This window comes from Sebastes fasciatus, chromosome 21, assembly GCF_043250625.1.
Source record: "Sebastes fasciatus isolate fSebFas1 chromosome 21, fSebFas1.pri, whole genome shotgun sequence".
NCBI lineage: Eukaryota > Metazoa > Chordata > Actinopteri > Perciformes > Sebastidae > Sebastes > Sebastes fasciatus.
Genome location: NC_133815.1, coordinates 5541436 through 5562277, shown reverse-complemented (window position 1 = coordinate 5562277; position 20842 = coordinate 5541436). Strand labels below are relative to the sequence as shown.

The window sequence follows — 20842 nt, the reverse complement described above, 5'->3', positions numbered from 1 at the left end:
TTTTTTACGTAGAAATGTAATGTTTTAGAAACATATATCTCCTTCCAACCAATCCAAATCCACAAAACCAGCCTTAAAATGAAGGAAATCTGACACAATGCATGCGACTTTACGGAGCAGAACCGAATAGTTGTCGAACCCTGGTCAGAGCTGGCCGATACTGCGCTATGATTGGCCAATCTGCGTTCAAGGGGTGGGACATAGCGAAGGGTCAATTAGACTAATAACTCTATTATTGCTGAAAATGATTAATAGAGCTGCCTAATTAGCATTTTCCACCACAGAGTTGCTTAAAATCTGAAGAGAAACTATAAATACAAAAGGTCTGTAAAGATCCATGTTTGGCGTCTTCCACAGGAGTTTCCACAGGACTATCGATTTTCAAAGAAAAAACTGAATACACTGAATACTGAGTGGGGTATTCTCCATTACAAATGAGGTCAGGTGCTTGTTTAGTCATGTAAATGAAACTAGTCGATCAAAGACGTGTAAAAGAAGTGGATGAAACAAATGTAAAGATGAAACAAACCGGGCTGCCCCCTGACTCACTGAGGAGAAACCACAGCGGCCGTTTAAACAGGCAGGTGCTGACTTTTTAACTATCTTTGATGTTTACATCCCTGCAAACATAAACCTATATTGTGTTTCTTATTTACTGCCAGATTATTGGACGCATGCAGTTGCATCATGTCTGAATACTGGTGTGTGTTACACGCTGGATTGTCTCCAGAGAAAAACACTCTATTGTTACTGCTGGCTTATCGTTTACACAGGCACAATAGCGGAGGTGTCTTCTTTCTGGCACCGTTTATTCAGAAGTCCAAACACAGAATAACATTTTACACGTCATTGTCAATTAATGAGTGTAGAGGTTGGGGCGCGAGGGCAGGACGAGTCAGGACGGAGACTAATAGGGGTTAAACGAAGGCCGAGGTGGTTTATTTTTGACTTTTAGAAGGTGTCCGACAAAACAAAGCAATGTGGTACAATGAGAGAGACGAACAAAAGGGTAAAAACAAATAAAATCAATGTCTCTGGTTTGTTTGAATGGAGATTTAATTCTTTATTCAGTCCATTCAGAAGCACCAAATGAGAATGATAATATTCTGATGTATTCCCTGGTTTGACTCTACCAGCTTTGCATACTTGGGTTTAATCCAGTTCACCTTTCAGATCATCCTCCTGTTGGCTGGGCTACTCGAGGAAATTCAGGCCGTTGTCCAGTGTTATCTTGGCTTTGTGCTTCACTCACTGTCATGCTGAAATAGGGCTGGACGATGTGGCCAAAGGATTTTCTCACAATATGTTTTTTTGGGGCTGTCAATCGATTAAAATATTTTATCACATTAATCGCATGATTGTCCATGATTAATCGCTATTAATCACAAATTAATCGCACATTTTTTATCTGGTCAAAATGTACCTTAAAGGGAGATTTGTCAAGTATTAATACTCTTATCAACATGGGAGTGGGCAAATATTATTGCTTTATGCAAATGTATGTATATATTTATTATTGGAAATCAATTAACAACACAAAACAATGACAAATATTGTCCAGAAACCCTCACAGGTACTGCATTTAGAATAAAAATATGCTGAAATCATAACATGGCAAACTGCAGCCCAACAGGCAACAACAGCTGTCAGTGTGTCAGTGTGCTGACTTGACTATGACTTGCCACAAACTGCATGTGATTATCATAAAGTGGGCATGTCTGTAAAGGGGAGACTCCATGGTACCCAGAGAACCCATTTTCATTCACATATCTTGAGGCCAGAGGTCAAGGGGACCCTTGGAAAATGGCCAAGACCGTTTTTGCTTGCCAAAATTTAGCGTAAGTTTGGAACGTTATTTCTAACCTTCTTCCCGACAAGCTAGTATGACATGGTTGGTACCGATGGATTCCTTAGGTTTTCTAGTTTCATATGATACCAGTATCTTCACTCTTTCTTCACATACTTTAAATTTTAATCTGATGTTTTTATGCAAACAACCACTATAGATGACAATAACAAAGTAAAGTACAGTACTGTTTACAGTACCATCCCACCCCAGAAAAGTACGGCTTCCCCGGAAGCCACAGTGTAATTCGAACACTGTAATTTACCATGCATAATGTTTATTGTGCAAAATATATCGAACATTGAATGACATCAGATCTAAAATGTTATTCCTTGTTATGCATCTTTAAGAAGAGCTTTTAAAGGTTGCACTAATCATTGGCCTTCCTTTAACAGGGGCAAATGAAATGCACATCCAAATAAGGTTTTTATTTCCAATTAGAGAATAAAAGTCGCTCCATCATGGCTATCTTTGAAGTACGTTTGAGCTCTCGGGGAGCAGAATTAGGCCGTCATACATGAAAGCTTGCTCATCTCTGCCCACATCCGCTATCATAAAGGAGCTGCACTACAGAGGCAAAGCCAAAAGCTCGCAGACCCCAATGAGGGGCTAACAAAGCAAAGGATGCAATTTGTATGTATTCGGTTCATAATGAGCGGTCTGCCGTCAGTGCGGGGCAGAGAAAGGCTCCTCTTGGCAGAGCTAAAGGATGGAAAATTACAGTTTAGAAAGGAGAGGACAGTAACCATGGTGAATGACCACCTCACTGCCTGCTTTCCTGTCTCTTCACTGCTTAAACCCCATGTGCATCTACTTCAGAGCACACACATACATGCACAAACACACACAGCCACTTGCTAAACTGTCAGGCAGTGATTTCAGCCTCAGGATTAGCCACCAGATTTGGACTGCTGGCTGCAGATTTTTGCAAGGGAAATTTTTGAAAATGGAAATGCAAACCACAGAGGGAACAGGGAGTAAACAAAGTAGCAAAGCCGAGTGAACACCAGATTTGTATTTTTACTCGAAGAAACAAGATCAGAACAACATGATACTAAACTAACAATCACTACGGTGAAAAAATAACAACTATGTTACCAGATATAGGTCTTTGTTTTCCTATAATGATTATTCAGCATCTTAGATTGTACTTGATATCTGAGCATTGCAGGGTCCTCTGCAAAGGTCAGGAGGAAGGACAGCGATGAAAAGGGAAAGAAACACAAGCTGGAGAGGTGAAAACTATCTACTGGGTTAGCGTAACACTGCTGCTGTTGATGCAAAGCCCACTGAGCTTGGATTACAGAAATATGGACACTGTGTTCTAGCGCTGCTGTACCTGATAATGGAAGAAAGAACAGCATAATGTGGAACACAGTTGGTAGGGATTTATTTTCTTTATTTATTGTAATCTACAAAAGAAAACATGCTTGCAATATCCAAAGCAGTGGTGCTAATTCAATCAAATACTTAAGGATTGCTGTTCTTTGAGCCAAATTCTGAGATCAGCACTAGGGGTGTAACAATACATGTAATTGTATAGAACCGTTCGGCACAGGACGTTTGGCCTACAACATCCTTTCGGTACGCCCTGTGACCCAAACACCTGTCTGATATCTAATACTCCGGGCATGTTTCCCGGAAAGTTGTGGCAGTGCACCAGTAGTTGTCGTTCGCCGAGTTAATCAAGCTCTATGGACAACGATTTGTGTCAAACTGTATGCCAACATTGTTTAACTGAAGTCGGATACATCTGTGGATACACTTCAAACATTTAATTTACGACGGCATCACCCGAATGTGCCAAAAATTTTAGCAGCTAATGTTCACCATGGTCGCTATTGTGGTTTGGTGTGTTAGCATACTAACATTTGGTAAGTAACACTAAAGATTTAAAGATAGTATAGTGTCATAAACCAAAGTAGTTACAGGGAAAGTTTTGTCCTGATGATGAGAGGAAAGTCAAATCACAAAAGTTCTCAATGTGTCCTGTGTGAGACGTGAATTCTTATAATAGTTGTCAAGACATTTTCCTTTGAATCAAAAAATAACAAGCTGCTGGTGGTGTCAGAAAAAGGTCAGGGGATCAACAAGTCTGTAGGATTCGTCCTCTGGGCACCATGGATACAGTATCTGTATCTTCATGGCAATAGTTGTTGAGACATTTAGCTCAAAACCTAAAATGCCAACCTCATGGCGGCACTAAAGGAAAAGTCAGGGGATCACCACAGTTATTGGGATTCATCCTCTAGAGACTATGATTGTATGTACAACATGTCATGGCAATAGCTGTTAGACTATTGGATGTTGAGATATTTCAGTGGTGGATCAACCGACCCTAGAGCCACGACGATAGCGTGACTAAAAATGCAACGTTACGTTCTTCAGAAACACAGCTTCAAAGACCGTTAGCACCATAGCCGTGACACTTTACCAGCATTCTTTCTTATCAACCCTCCTCTAGTTTGCTGACCATGTTTACCAAACGTCTCCAGGTTTGTTCTGCTCTCTATCAAAGCAGGAACACAAATTACATGGTCAGAAAGTCAAAAAGGCAAAGAAAACCCACATTCGCCACCGTATTGGGCCCCGCAAACACTTTTCCTCCTCTGAGGTTGACCCCCATTACATGTTTTTCTGGAGGTTGACATTTGAAAAGCGCTACAACGGGCGATGAAATATGAAAGACGGAGAACTGAGGAGCTGGAGGCTTTTTTAGATGTACAGAAAGCAGCAGCAAGGTCCCCTTGAACGATCACAAATTCATACCTGCATCCAGCCTTTCTTGAACATCAGCAGGTGCAAGAAAGCTCAAGTCTCAAAGTCAAGTGCTGTAATGTTGTTCAAAACCAGGCTATTTTGTATTCAGTCACCAATTCATCATAGTCCCTTTAAAGGGATAGTTTGGGTGTTTTGAAATGGGGTTGTATGAGGTACTTATACTGATCAGTGTATTACCTACAGTAGATGGCGGTCGGCACGCCCCCAGTTTGGAGAAACAAACAGAGTTACCGCATGGAAGCAAAGCAATGTACTGCTGTGGATGGGGGCAGCAACAAAACATATTTTAGGCAACTAAAAGAAAGGCTCATCTGAAAAATCAACATCAGTTTAAGTGTACGCTATATTTAGAATATTTTCACCGGTTTACCTTGATGTCAGACAGCCCTTTCCGGTGGGGAACTGAAGCTGTTGTATCCATCAATGCTCTCACCAAAGCCACCAGACTCCATTGAAAAAACATGTCATTTTACTTCGTAGAACACAGGGGGTTGCTGGTCTACCGCTGCCTCGATCGGTTAGTTTGGTTGTGTTATTGTGTGACTTTAGTGAATCTGAACTAACCAAAGTCACACAATAACACAAACAAACTAACCGATCAAGGCAGCGGTAGAGAAGCAACTCCCATGTTCTGTGAAGTAAAATTACAGTTTTTTTCAATGGAGTCTGGTTGCTTTGAGGAGAGCACAGATAATGGCTACAGTTCCTTGTCAGAAACATAGACTCTATAGCTGTTTCACGGCAAGGTAAACCGCCGAAAAACATTCCAAATATAGCGTACACTTTAACTGATATTGATTCTGTTTTAGGTGGCTAAAGTAGATTTTGCTGCCGGCCCCGTCCACAGCAGTACATTGCTTTGATTTCCGTGCAGTAGCTCCTGTTTGCTTCTTCAAACTGGGGTCATGCTGACCGTCATCTACTGTAGGTAATACACTGACTATGGATCAGTACCTCATTCAACCCCACTTCAAAACACCCAAACTATCGCTTTAATGAAGCAGTTTACATATAAGTTCACCAACAACCTCAAAAAATGTTGAATTTCCACCATTTCAGCATAGTCTGCCCAACATCCAAACAACAGAAATCAGCTACAGGAGACATTTGTGTCTGTGCTCCAACCTGCTACAGTAGGTGTATAAACTAATACACTGCGACAGCCCTGTAAACAGAAATCCCTGCTCTGCTGCTCTCAGCAGGGAGCCCACGTCACACGAGCTAACCAACACCACTCCTAACTCATACATGTTGTTGGCATGCGACCAAATCCCCCAGGTGGCCCATAAGTAAACTCCTAGACTGCCCAGGGTGGCTAAAACTGTTACGTAATCCCTGAGCATATTTGGAGATCACTGCATATACCTGGCGAGACATGCTGTGTGATTCACAGCCAGACCTTTAATCTGCACTCTTTGTCTGCACGGTTCAGCCACAGAAAACAGGCGAATGCTGCTTCAGGTCTCAGTCAAATATACGGGTTGTGGAAAACATATAGTGGCTTTTTTTATTCAAATATAAGACGTGTTCCTACCTCCAGCACGAGCCACAACTGGTCCCCACATTTCACATCCTTCTTGTAGTACATCCCGTGGAATTTGACGACATTGGTGTGGTCAGAAAGAGCTTTGAGGATGTTGTACTCTGCTTCGATCTCCTCATCAATATCCTGAAAAAGATGCACAAAGATCAGTCAAAAGACCTATTTTTCACCTATAATTCAATTTATTTTTATACAGCGTCAAATCATAACAGATATATATATAGTGTATATAGAGTCTATGTCTATATAATGACTATAAAGTCGTGTTTATATCATATTATTTATTATCAGGCACATTTTTACCAACCATGTTTCCATTTTGTGACGCCAAAAGATATCAAAAGAACGACAGAGGCAAAAGATCTAATGGTGGTGAAACCAGCTTTCTAGATTAAAGATTTTAGTTTAGTTCTTGGCAAGAGTTAGATGAGAAGACTGATACTACTGCCTGTACTAACAGAGGTATCAATCTTCTCGTCTAACTCTAGCCAAGAAAACGTATAAGCTGCTTTAGCACTCTTTAGCGCTGTTGCTGCTCTTGAGGACAACCTATTAAGTCTCCATCACTGACTCTGGAATTTAATGTGGGCGAAAAGGGCAAATCCAGGACATGATAATTACAGCACTGACAGGATACTCTTTTACTGTATGTTGTAGCTATACTGTGTGATCAAGGCTAACAAGAGGAGGGGTATTTTACATAGAAATCTTACTGGTGCATATTTAAACATATACAAAACTATGTTCACCAACACAGACACAAATTATTCAGTGTTTTATGTGTGTGCATCTCATCCTGCAATAACTATAGGAACTGTATTATACAGTATGTGGAGATTTACAGACTTATTTATTTGTAAGAGTCAAGTAAAAATAACATGAAACAACAGACACATCTGCACAGTGGCAGTATTTACGGTACTCTACTGCTGTGGTTTCCACTCCAAACACCTTAAAACAAAGCAATGTCTTCATGTCACCTCTCATCACGTTCAAGTTTTAAGTCATAAGAAGTTCAACCAAAGTGATATTCACTTCTCAAATTGTTTTGTTGACACCATAAAAGGCTATCCAATATTTCACAAGAAAAAATTAATTGTTAGTTTACATCAATGTCTGTCCAAAATGTCATCATTTCATCGTTTTATCCTATTAAACATTTGTGTGATATTGTCATACTTTGCATATGAACTCTTAGGTTATGGCCAAAAACGTCTTTTGTGGAGTCACAGTGACCTTTGACTTATGACCACCAAATTCTAATCAGTTCATCCTTAAGTCCAAGTGGACGTTTATGCCAAATTTGAAGAAGTTTACCCCTGGCATTCTTGAGATATCACTTTCACAAGATTGGGACGGACGGACAGACGGACGGACAACCCATAAACACAATGCCTACGGCTGTCGCTGGTGCAGAGGTATAAAAATCCCAATTATTCTTTTGTAATGGTTCATGAATATCACAACCTGAAACTAAGCATACTGTAGCAAATGAGGGGACTTTTCAATATAGCTGTACTTCTGTGTGTAATACGTCTATACATGAAATAATCAACCCGGTGATTAAAACGATGGTAATGATGGCGCTCACAGGCTAGTGGTCTGCAGATAATCATTTCTCAATAATGAGAAAGAGTAACAAATTCACAAAAAAACTAATGAGACTTTTATAAGCATGAAGGCTGGATTTAATAGAAAATGGCCTGCTCATTAGAGCTGCTAAATAAGCCATACAGTTCAAAATAAACAGAGGAGTTACAATGACACCATAACATGAGAAGGATCTCTGCTTTATAGCACGGATCAGACCCACGCAGCCAGAAGTAACATCATGTGTCTCTGCTCTGTGTCAAAATGCTCTTGCTTTAGGCCTTCACACACTTCTGCATCGGTGCCAAATGTGTTTTGGCTCAATGCTAAAAAACCCTGCACAAGCAAAATAATCAGTAACTGCCATGATACATCCAACTGATGATAAACAATTCTTCAGAAGCAATTTGCTGAGATAATGGATGTGATGGAAGAAAACTCCTTTTCTAAATGTCCTGTGCAGAGAATAAAGCAGAGCAGTATGATGTTAATGTGAAGAGCTGAGCTAATGGGTCAGTCACTGCGCTGATGATGTTTCAGATCTACCAGAGATCTGCAAACACACTTTCCACAACTTTTTTTCCACCGATTCCACCTATTAAATTCCTCAATAACGGGGTTGTATCCTTTCTGGAAAGATAGGCCTCAAGTCTAGCCCTTTCATTGTTAACTATTTAGCGTTCGGTTGTACTTAGCTCCAGCCTCTTGTGTCATTTCTGGTTGCTAAAAACCAAGATGGAGACGGCCAAAATGCCAAACTCGAGGCTTCAAAAGCGTAGTCCGCAACGAAACTCTTGTGAGACGGTCAGCAGCACATATTATCGTCGTGTCTTGTTGTGGAGTCGACTGGAGCCAAGTCATGAAAAACTAGAATTACTGCCTCAGGCCAACAAGTCAAGTTGCAGTTTACATCCATGTCTGTCCAAAATGACATCACATCATCATTTTATCCTGTTAGACATTTGTGTGAAATTTTCATCATTTATGAATCTTGAGTTATGGCCAAAAGTGTGTTTTGTGAGGTCACAGTGACCTTTGACCACCAAATTCTCATCAGTTCATCCTCGAGTCCAAGTGGGCGTTTGTGCCAAATGAAATTTGAGGAAATTCCCTCCAGACGGACAACCCGGAAACATTATGCCTCTGGCCACAGCTGTCGCCAGCACAGAGGCGTAATAAAAAGTATACAACTCACAAACACAAACCTAAACCTGAGAACACATACATCATATGTTCTAGAAATGCCAGAGAAAAATACTGATTATCACGCAAACCATAAAGTTAACAAACAGCAAGAGGAAATAATGGTGGCCCAGATCTAATCTGTGGTGGTTTCTGTCTACATCTCTAATATACAGATGCTATAAATGTGACAGATATAAGGCCACAAGACAGTAACTCGTCGGCCCTGCGCCTCCACCAAAGGCGTAAACAAACACACCACAAGCTTTTAGCTGCTTTAACAAGCACTGACTACAACACGTATATGGCACAGAGTGAGACGTTATCGAAAACTGTATCATCACGAGAACTTTGGACTATGCAAATAGAATGACGTAAGTCATTTAAATTTAAACACATTCATGTTCCAGATAAGAGAGTCAACTTACATGGATGGGATCCAGTATCTTTACAGCCGCTTTACTTCCATCGAGTTTGTTGAGCACCTTGTAGACCTTTCCGTAGGTCCCTTTCCCGATTGTCTCGATGATGTCCCAGGCGTCAGTGGGATCTGGAAAGTTGTCAAAGACAATCGATTTCCCTGATTGTGGAAACATCTTCTGGAGAGTTCTCCTGTGAAAGTAAAGCACATGGGTCCCTGTTAGTAAAGAGGAAGGTGGACGCTGGTAGAGAACCTAAAGTATGCACACAGGCTGATGTGCTTATTGACCCACAAGAGCTCAGCTGAAGGAGACTTAATGAACTGGTATACAAGTACATGCAGGAACACAGAAGCTATTAACTACCGACCAATGGTTAACACACCTGAAACAGTAATAAGTGTGGGGATTTTTTTTCCTCAAAAACACATTTATTACCTTTCTTTAGAATCTAAATAAAAAAAGTGTGACAAGAGTGGCTTGTCTTTGTTCAAGTGCTGGTTGCATGGAAATGTGAAAAGGAAAGTTAGTCAGAGACAACAAGCTTATCATGAAAAGGAAAGCATCACTAAATCCTACACGAACACACAGCTCATAAACCCTTCAGGATAAGGAAGCCTGTTGCTGCCCTCACAGCTCTGCATTAAAAACTGAATCCAAAGAAAACCACAATAACAGCAGAATAAATTGAAACAAACTTACATTATTCTCTCAATGAGACTTGAATCATTTTTGAAAAAATAGTTAATCCATTTCTGTGCAAAAGGTTAGCATGGAAGGAAGCAGTAGTGGGCCGTCCTGGCCTGACTGTGAGCGTAAACCACAGAGGAGGAGCTAACGCCAGCTAATCTCACTAGCAATTCCCCGGCTCCAGGCTTGCCATTGGAAACCATCTCTAAGTGGTAGGAGACACGATGGGATTACTAGGAATTAGCCACTGCTGCAGCGTGAGCCTTTCCCCATATAGACGCCCATTCATACACAAAGGAAAGCTGGTTAGAGGCCCTAAGCACACAGTGCTGCAGAGGGCCATTCCTCCTTTTATTATCAGTGGTCACTTTATTTGTGTTCTAGGAAGACTGCCTCTTAGGGCGCTTTAACAAGCCAACATTTAGTCTGTTTTAATCTGGTGCGGTTTGTTTGAGCGGATGTGAATGTAGTAATTGTAGTCTGGTGCGGACCAAAATAACCGGTCTAAGACCACTTGTGAGAGATTGTCTCGGACCGTTTCCAAGCGAACCAAATGGCAGACTGCCTGTGCTGGCCTTTGTTAAGATTGACACATGTAAACGACAGGTTAACATGAGTGGGAGAGGACTGACCTCGACTTCTGCATAAATCCGATGTCTGCTTGACATCTGGGCCGAAGAGAACATGCAGAATATGCTAAATAAAGTCCAAAAAATAGTGACGTTTATAAAGTCATTTGAGATAAACAATAAGCAATATATATCAAAGTATGCGATTCCCTGCATAGAAGTGGCAGAAAAAGATAAATTCGCTCCTTTGTACACACCCCTCAGCAACATTTTTTTTTTTATTGGGTCCGCTTTCATTTGTGCACTGTGAAACTGAACCAGACTAAATAGAAAATGAACCAAAAGTATCAATTTCACTCTGATTCGGACTAACCAAACAGACTATGGCTTGTGAAAGTGCCCCTAGATTCACTTCCCAGCAGTTATTTTAACTAAACTAGTTATTATTGTGTTGATTTAAATCAGTTTGATAACTGTGAATAAATCCCTCCAGAACAACATCAAACTGGCACGCGTACATTATTATCAGTCATTACCTATGCAGAGCAATTAAGACTCCTGTACATGTGCATCCATGTGTGGGTAATTGCACTCATGTTCACCTAATGTACAGCGCCTAAGTAAACTTCAATAATGCATCACTGCCTCTATACGTGACAACATGCTGTGACACATGAGACAACAGGGTGAAACCTAAGGACTCACACTGGACACCTCCAACGGGAGCACAGGCTGCGAGGAAATGACCCCTAAGGGGAGGCAGTGTGTGCCTGTTTGTGCGGGGTTATCTAACCTTGTCAGCCCTGGAGCACCGGCTGGTTGTCACTTTTAGTTAGATGTTAGAGATGTGGCGTTAACCACAGTCTAGTATGTACAAGTGCACACATAATGAACTGCACATGTATTAACAGATGCACTACTGTGGTTTTGAATGAAAGAATACAGTTAATATGAATTTAAAAAAATCACATTGTATACATTGAAAACCAAATAAAAAATTGCATTCAAATAGTCCTAAATTGAAATGTACTCTCTGATGTGTAAGTGGAGGTTTGGCCACATGAAGCTCTTCGAGGAAACAGAAGATCTGTTGGGCAAAAGGGGACACCGACGCGGACTAATCTGTGACGCTGATGAGTGGGTTAAAGTTTCAGCTTAACCTCGACATAAGAAGACTGTTGGTCTACAGCCAAGATAATCTGGTTCGCTGGAAACAGCAATGTGAAAAATACTTTCACTTGGAGTGCAGGAGTTTTGTAAAAAGATCACTGAGATGCAAGCGGTTGCTAATGGAAACGTACAGATAAAGATCCTAATGCTAAATCAAGCAGAACAATCCTATGTACATTGTTTGGTTCATGCTGTTTGCTAATTCTAACATAAAAACAGTAACTGAAGTATTTCTTAGGGCCGTCCTCGACCAAAGAAATCCATAGTCGACTAATGGCGCCTTCAAATGAAACTCGTGAGCTCGTGTTTACAACGTGGGAAGTCGTGTACACAATATGCTCGGCGTCCAAGTGGTTAAGTCGTGAGAACACCGCTGCTAAGCAACGGCAATATTAACGTTACCGTCGGCGTCTAGAGGCAACAGAGGCTAACAATTTAACAAACTAGCAAGTGGGTAACATAATGCAGTAAATGCAAAGGCATAATGACAGAGGAGAAAGATGAGGCCATTGGGAATATCATAATTTTCCTTCCTCAGTCCTTTTCTAAAATTATGAAGAAAAACAATATACGACTAAAATCTCAATACATTAACTTGTTATGCACAAAAAAATTACTTCCACCATGTCTGACAACGTCAACAAACACGTCACAACTCGTGAACTCGGAGCTTTCAGAAACTTTCAACTTACGAGGTCATGAATACCACAAGAGGGGGGCGTTCGCTCTTCTCGTGAACACTGTAAACACAACGATTTGAAAGCACCATAACACTGATAAGATTTTGTTGACTAATCAATAAATTGATTTAATCTGAGTTTCTCCACAAAGAATCACACAAAAGCTCTCTTTAAATATTGTGTTTACCAGAGATGAGTTCATAAATTACTTGGAAATAAGTCATGCAGCATGAAAAAAAGCATAAAAAACGACTAAAGAAATCTTAGTGGACTAAGACCAAAACGACCGATTAGTTAACTAATTTCTGAGAAAGGGCAGACCTAGTTATTCTACAACATTCATCGTAAGGCCCTCTGGCCTAATCTGTTCAGGATTCAGGTCTAGGAAATGTAGAAACACTCTTACATGTTTCAGAAATAAAATCTTAAAAGACAATAACAAATCTATGAGTCAACTACTGCTCAGCAACTAATAATAACATAACTTACACTGAACATAAACGACACACCGCTCTGTACAGATCTAAACTCGCTTTAGGAAATAATTGCAATGATCAATAACTATTTCAATATTCATATTTACTGACCTTTGATGGATGATGCTGAGAGGGAATAAAGCAAACAGAAACACATGGATGGTACAGGTAAAGCATACAAACATGCACACACACACACACACACACACATACAGGTATGCACATGTAAACACATGTAAACACACAGCTGCAATGTGCAGTGCCACTCCCAAAGTTTGCAAATAAGGAATCCAAATGAAGCAGCCATGCTTTAACTAGAGAAGCAAGTAAACATGCAACCATTTTAAGGCCAGCGAAACACATATTTATACACAAGTTATTTTAGATTTTAGCATTAGTAGCAGATCTAGTGACATAAAAAGTCATCATCATACTTACTCTGCATGCATTTACATGCTTGATGTGGGTAGCATTAGCAAGCAGGAGTAGTGTAGTTCCTGTGTGCCCCAACCTTCACTGCTATGTATTATACATCAAGAATAAGGAACACTATATTGCAGAGCATACCAAAGGCTCAAGTCATTAGTCTAATTAGTTTTAGCATGAGGACGTCCAGTAGAAGCCGATAAGTCTGATAGTGTCATAAATTAGCCTTTAGGAGACAAGCTAACAACAGGCGAGTGCAGCGAGGAGGGAGTCAGGTGCAACAGGCCATGACAGCACTGGAGTGTTCAGCCTCTCAGCATCGTTTAGCAGTGTCCCATTACACGGCCACTGGTGGGGCAAAGAGCCGCTGTGGGGCTGAGCAGGGCTGAGCCAGGCCTGGACTGAGAGTTCACTTCCAGGGGCTGTCTGGTGGTATCTAAAGCTAAAGTCAGTTTGTGAGATTAAGCATTTCTTACATCAAGAAATCATTGCCAGTGAGATATTTGTAAACTTTGTTGAACTTTATTGTCATTTTTACCAAGGTGCAAACACAGACATACAAAAACAGTCACAAACATAGAACATAACACAGTGAACAAAGTGCGATGGTGCATTGTACTAAGCATTTACTAATGAATTAACACATTATTAAAATGTATAATTAGAAAATGACTTACTTTTGCTGATGGTTTGGCTTCCTAGAAAGTTACATCCATTATCCTAATGAGCTAATTACTAGCATGTAAAGCTGCAGACTTGATGGCTTATTTAATTAAAATCTTGTTACCTTTTATTATAATAAAGGTCAAATCTGGGATCCAGTGAAAGGTCAATGAAAAGCATCTTTGACAACATGTTTGTCCTCCTCTGGTGTGGCTGTAAATGTGATGTTAACTGTGAGAAACTCTGTCACTAACAATGCTAATGATGTGTGAAGTATAGGTTATTATTTGCCATCATGTCAGAATCAGAGATAGCTTTTTTTGGCCAAGTATGTGTGCACATTTGACACACAGAAATATTTATAAGAGCTAAGAACAAGGACAACAAATTGGACAAATAAAGGTAAAAAATAGACAGAACTATTATGTACAGAAGATTTGGAAAAAGTAGGTGTAAATATAAATATATATAGGAAGCATCAATAACCAACAACATAAATAAAATGTCTATATACAGGTCAGAATCAGAATCTTGTTTATTGCCAGGTGTATGACGTATACACTAGGAATTTTCTTTGGTTTTGTTGGTGCAAATTAGCAGTAAAATAACAAAATAATAGATACAAAGTTAGAATAAAATAAGAATAAAAATAAATAAATAAATAAAAGAAAATAATAAATAAAGTGTTTCTGTATGTTGTAAACAATAAAAATAATGCAAAGAAATAAATATTGGATGGATAGATATGTACAGTATATGCATGTATATGTAACTATATAAAGGAGTTGATGCATGATGTACATGTTAAAAATGGTGTGCAGTTTAACTGATAATATATATATAGATAGGCTTATATATAATCTAAGCTATAATAAGTGGATGTTTTTGTGCATGACTGATTTTAAGTGTTCATCAGAGTGATGGCATGTGGGGAGAATTTGTTTACATTAATAATACCTAGAATAGCTTTAATGTAAACATTTACTCAATCCTTGGTGGAAAAGTGAGATTTCATGCAGCTCTGACTTTCCCTGCAAATTATTGATTCTGCTCAAACTGTCAGAAACTAATTGCTCAAGCAGTGAAGCTGTTAATTTATTATACAGACTAACAGATGGCACAGTGATTGTTTCCCCCTAAACACTCAGAGGCATGTATCCATCAGAGAGAGAGAGAGAGAGAGAGAGAGAGAGAGAAATCTCTCATTATCTAACAAAACATATTAGATCGGTGTATTATTCACCTCGTTGTTGAACCAAATTAATCAACAATTTAAATTCCACATACGTATAGGACTAGCCATATAAATCTATATAATGATAACAAAGCTTAAGTTATTTTATGTATAATAGTGAATGAAAATTGTCATTTTCTATTGTTTTGGCTACAATACAGGTCCAGTTTAATATCATGACTGCTCAGTAATATGTTCTGATTTTCTCATGTGTTGAACTGAATAAGACTTTATGCTTTGTTGGGATTCAAGAGGGCAAGAAAGTCCAGCCCCTTCTACTGAAAACTAATCCCACTCCAGTCCAGTTGGTCAGTCTGTTGAAGTCACCTTTCAGGTGTCAGTACAGTTCAGTGCAACATGACCCCAATTTGCAAGAAAGCATGTAAACTCTTATGGAGGCCTCACATAGCTGAAATATTGATGGCAGCTGCTTAATTATCTGCCCAGAATAACAAATATATGGCTGCTCCTGCTGTGTTTTTTGCATTTTACCTCTCTATTTTATTGTATTTATTTATTTAAATTGTTTTAAAGGAACAGTGTGTAACATTTCGGGGGATCAGTAGCACGCTGTAGCTCACGTTATCGCAGTCTTGGAAAGGGAGGAGTGAGCGGAGGGGTACTCAGGTAGTTGCAATCCTCAAAAACACCGCTAGATGCCGCCAACTCCTACACACTCTTTGTGATCTCGCCAATTAAAGACATCAAAAATTCTTCCGATTCATGAACATAAGAAGGTTGGCATTGACATATGACAGTTACACTTAGGGGAAACTGCTATCTCAACTGATGCTCAAGTCACCGGGACACAACACTGACATGTTTTTTATTTTTATTCTGGAAAGAAGAAGAAAGAGGAAATTGAGAAGAAGAAGAAGTAGAAGAAGACACCCTATAATAACTCTATCTATCTAGAGGATGTCATATTTCATTTTTAAAAGAGGAACTACAGTAGGTTCAGTGCTTCGACCGTGCCATAAAGCCTCATCCATCAGTCGGCTGCAGGGGCCCCGGGTGTTAGCCAATAATAAATCTGGGGGGGCCAGTGATGATGTCTCTGTCCATTACAAACAGCGACTCTGTGTTCACCTCCGCCTCCTACCAATGACCCCCCCTCTCTCGCTCTCCGTCTGGGAGGGACCCCGCGTGATCAACGCCCCGACTTAAGTGTGGCTCCCTGGAGCACGTCCTCCAGGCTCGGGCGACGGCAGCGAACCAACCTCATTTCCTGCTCCGCTGCTTTACAAATGGCTCCTGGAAGCTGAACCAACACCAAGGATGGGGGGGATGCGCTGATGGCCATAATAGCCGTATGATTAGAGTGGGCAAAGGTCCAGCTCAGTGTGCAGACTACTGGACACACCTCCCTGCCCTCCTGCCTCGCTATATCTGACCCGTTTGAGGGCAGAAAAATACAAATGATGGAAGATGTCTGTAAAACTAAGTGATCATTTTTCAAAATGATTGCTTTCAGTCCTCTTTTTAACATCCAAGCAGCCATTGGTTTAATGTTTCTACACTTTCCAAACATCACGTCAATTAAATTATGATTATGATTTCATTTTCTTCGGATTTTCTAAAATTTTAGCTTCCGTAGCTGTTAGTCTTTTTTGCTAAGCTATGCTAAATGCCCATTTCTTCTCTTATAAGTGTCTTTATGGATGGCAATGCCGGACAGTTGATCGCTCTACCACTTTAGTTCAGACTGACACACCTCAACAACTATTGGATGGATTGCCTTGACGTTTTGTTCAGATAATCGTGGTTCCCAGAGGACGAATTCTAAAGACTTGGGTGAATCCCTGACTTTTCCTATAGCGCCACCATGAGGTTTACATTTGGGGTTTTAAGTGAAATATCTCTACTACAACTATTGGATGGATTGCTATGAAATTTGGTGCATAGACATTCATGATCCCCTGAAATGTTACACACTGTTCCTTTAACTTTTCAAGCTAAAAATGCACTGCTAAACATCAGTATGTTAGTATACAGATGTTAGCATTTCGCTTTTTACTCTTACTCTTGTTGCTTCCTGCACATATTTCAGAAAAGACACAGTGGTAGTGACAGAAAAGGTAAAAGTAAAGCTTTCAAGAAGTCGTAGTATAGATTTAATCACCAGGGAGTTACATTGGAGTGGAAAGTGTATATTTATAGGCCCCTTTTCACGGCAGCTATTTTGACATGTTACAGCAGGGTAAACAGATGTGTGGCCTAATTGATAAAATGAATTATGGTCCCGTTCTACAGTATTTAGTGTCACAGCCGTTCCAGTGAGCCAGTATGCACAATACCAGGCCCACCTAAATGGAACAGGGTCATAATTAATGTTATTAATTACACCTGTGTTCACAGTCATGTCAAAATGGCTGCTGTGAAAAGGGGCCTATTATAATGAAAAAGTCACGCAACAGTAGCGCTGCGGTAAAACTAATACAAGTTTAATATCAAGGATGTGCAAGAACTTCCTAATGAGTCCACCATGTTTTCAAAAGTCTGCTTTTCTTTGCCACGTACTGTATGAAATATTGGATGAACCCACGTGCCGAATGTGTGACGTGTTGCATAAGCGGTTAATAGGCTTAATTTCCTGACAGGTAACCTACATACTGCTCTGCTGCACTGCGAGCTTCTCACCCACCGATCAGCCCGCGAGTCTCAACAGCGTGAAGAATCATCCTCTCTGACTGACGCCGTACCCATGAGATATCTCATCTTACGAAACACACGAGATCAAATAATCCTTCTCGCATACTGTACGTCCTTCTACTTTGATGTGCTTATTTTAGTCTTCTCATTTCATGCATGTTCTGACTGTAATTTTAATCATATCAAGAGTATCCAGGGACTTTGAGGCTTGAAAATGTCATTTATTTACATACAACAGATATAAAAAAAATAAGTTTAGTGATAATTATGATGTAAAACAAACACATACTTATGCAATCTGACTGGGAGCACAAAAGCTGATTCCTTTTTGCAACGTCTCTATCGGAGCTGTACAGCTTTTGTTTTAATAATACTTTCTCAGATGAACATCCAAAGTTACTTGAAGACATCAAACACAACAATTAAAAGCCAGAAACTTAAATTATAAAATTAACTTTAGAAAGATTTAAAGTGCCTTACCTGAAATTAAAGTAGCAGTTTTCAGACATGTTTTCAGACCTATACTCCGCCGAACAAATCATTTATGAGATGCGTTAGGATTCAGAACAGTGTAAGTGGTTGAGGATAATTATGTTGTTGAAAATTAAGTGGCACCGGAATGACAAGTCTTCTAGCCCACTCACTGAACTCTGCCTGCGTCGTTATTATGAAAATCTCTGCATTGTGTAATAAACTAAGTGCATCTTCTTGGCTTTAGACGGAAGTAACATCAACATCCTACATGAAAGCATAACTAAACTTTTTATATAATTGTGTTACACAGTGCAGCAGAGACATTTACAATTTTGTCTGGACAAGAATCTGTTTTCTTGGTGAAACTGACTTTGATGTCACACAGCACAAAGAAAGAAAGATAAATGTTGTTGAAATAGAAAACTGATTAGCATCCCCTTTAGAAAGGGGATGAATATTTGCATGACCTGCAACATGTTCTCATCCCAGTTCGTCACATACCGCCCCTTAGCGTCACTTTATTTTCAGCACCAAAACCACTATAGTTACGCTTGGCATCACTTTAGGTTTAGGTAACAAAACCACTATGTTAGGTTTAGGAAATAACTACATGTTTGGGCTTAAAATGACTACGTTTGTAGAGTGAAAATGACGCTAAACGTTGTGAACACGGGACACGAACGAACAGCTGATTGTAACTTGACGCACGGGACGTGAACAGCAGTCTTCTGGATGAAAGCCTTATGTTTGTTGGACCCATTCACCTCCCCTCCCTCCCACCTACCCGGTGTGTCTCTTTCTCAGAGCGTTTACTGTTGCTGCAGACAGATTTACATTATAGTTAATGGAACACCCGGTGCGTTTCATACGGGCGCCAAAAAGTATAGACGCAAAGAGACGAAACTCTGGTGTTTTTTTTTCAACAGCCACCATTTTGGACTGAAAACGCTTATTATATTTATAATATTTTCATTGTTCAACACGGGCCATTTCGGTAGAGACATGAGATAAGACAATAGAATAGAAATAATTTAGTTTTACTTTTGTACGGCAATTTGTAGGCGGATGTTTTACTGGCGTCCGGTAATCGCTGCTGCTGGACTCTGATGTTGCAATGGAACGAACTATTGACTTTCACTTCTTGGCAATACACGTTCTTTGTCGGCGCTAAGAGGTGATTTGTGCAGCGGTGTCAAACGCCGGTGGCCGTGACAAAGCCTCGGTATTTGACGCCCTGGGAATGAGAACAGGCTGGGTTATCTGGATGCTTTCAATGGCAGTTTTGCTGCAGTGGTGACACGCTGGGTTTGAAGGACAAGCAGCAGTTCATGAAGGTTGATTGATTGATTGATAAGGGAATTGATTCTCCCTCTTTGTGTGTGTGCATGTGGGAATCGATCACTCTGTCCTGCACTGCCATTACAAGGTTAACTCTAGCCTGAATGACTTCACTGAGGTTGAATTTATTTTACCTAAAAAGAATCTTCAATTTCACAGAAATGCAAATACGCATGTAAATATCATGTATTTCCCTGCCATTCAAAACCCTCGACTCAAATGCCGTTCCTTGTCCGCCTATCCTGTACACTGCTGCTAAAACAACTCTTACAAACAGTACAACACTACGCCATTGTCCCTCCTTCCCCCTGTACCAATCATACTCCAGAGTGGAATAATGGCACAGTGCCGGACACAATCAGAGGAAATCAGAGATCACTTCAAGGAGATTTAAGGAGGGGACGCACTGATTGTTGACGCCTCTGTGATGCAGATCAGTGGCTCTGTAGCGCCTGAGTCGACTCCACGTCTGTGAGGACTGATTGAATAAGGCTACTGATGAGGCTATTGTGGCCGTGGCGACGTGGTGTGAATGCCTGACAGGCCCGTGGCTGTCGTCAATGACTGGCTGCCATTGTGGCGATCCACTGGACCGTGACTCTCCCAGCTGTGGTGTATAGCATATCAAGAGCCACTTAAATGAGTATTGGGATTGTGATAGAAGGATCATTAGGGTATCATTGGCACTACCACATACATGCATGACGCTCCATTTTGAATTTTTTTATTTTTTTTCAGTTGACCTGACAACCTTGATCATTATGAGCATTTTGGGACGTTTTACATTACTGCTGCTTTGGTGGAGGAGTTAAGTCATCCCTTTTCCTATTTTCTTCATTTGCACAGAGGACAATGCAGTGGAAAGCATTTCACCTTGTTTGCTGATTATTTAAGCTGTGTGAAGGCAAAAATGCCTTGAGGTGAAATCAGAAAAAAAATAATTGTTTGCATAAATTAATTAAATTTAATGCAACGGTGAGGAACACAAGCTCGACACGTAGCTAATGTAACTGTGGAAGCATAGCAATAGCTCATGAGCCTTGATTTGCATGTCATGTTAATGAATTTGTTGCAGGTTGTGTGATGTCAGTCGGCTGAATGAATGTATT

General features: G+C 40.2%; 1 protein-coding gene across 2 annotated transcripts in view; it reads right to left on the bottom strand.

Moving 5' to 3' along the window:
• myo3a (myosin IIIA) overlaps window positions 1-10180 on the bottom strand; it is a 56129-nt gene extending 45949 nt beyond the window's left edge. For both annotated transcript variants that reach the window (XM_074622007.1, XM_074622008.1), the window contains exons 1-3: window positions 10064-10180; window positions 9371-9554; window positions 6162-6296 (exon numbers count right to left, since the gene is read on the bottom strand). In XM_074622007.1, coding sequence (XP_074478108.1) covers window positions 6162-6296; window positions 9371-9554; window positions 10064-10065 — 321 coding nt within the window. In that variant the 5' untranslated portion in view covers window positions 10066-10180. The remainder of the gene's footprint in view (window positions 1-6161; window positions 6297-9370; window positions 9555-10063) is intronic.
• Between the last annotated feature and the right edge of the window lie 10662 nt (window positions 10181-20842).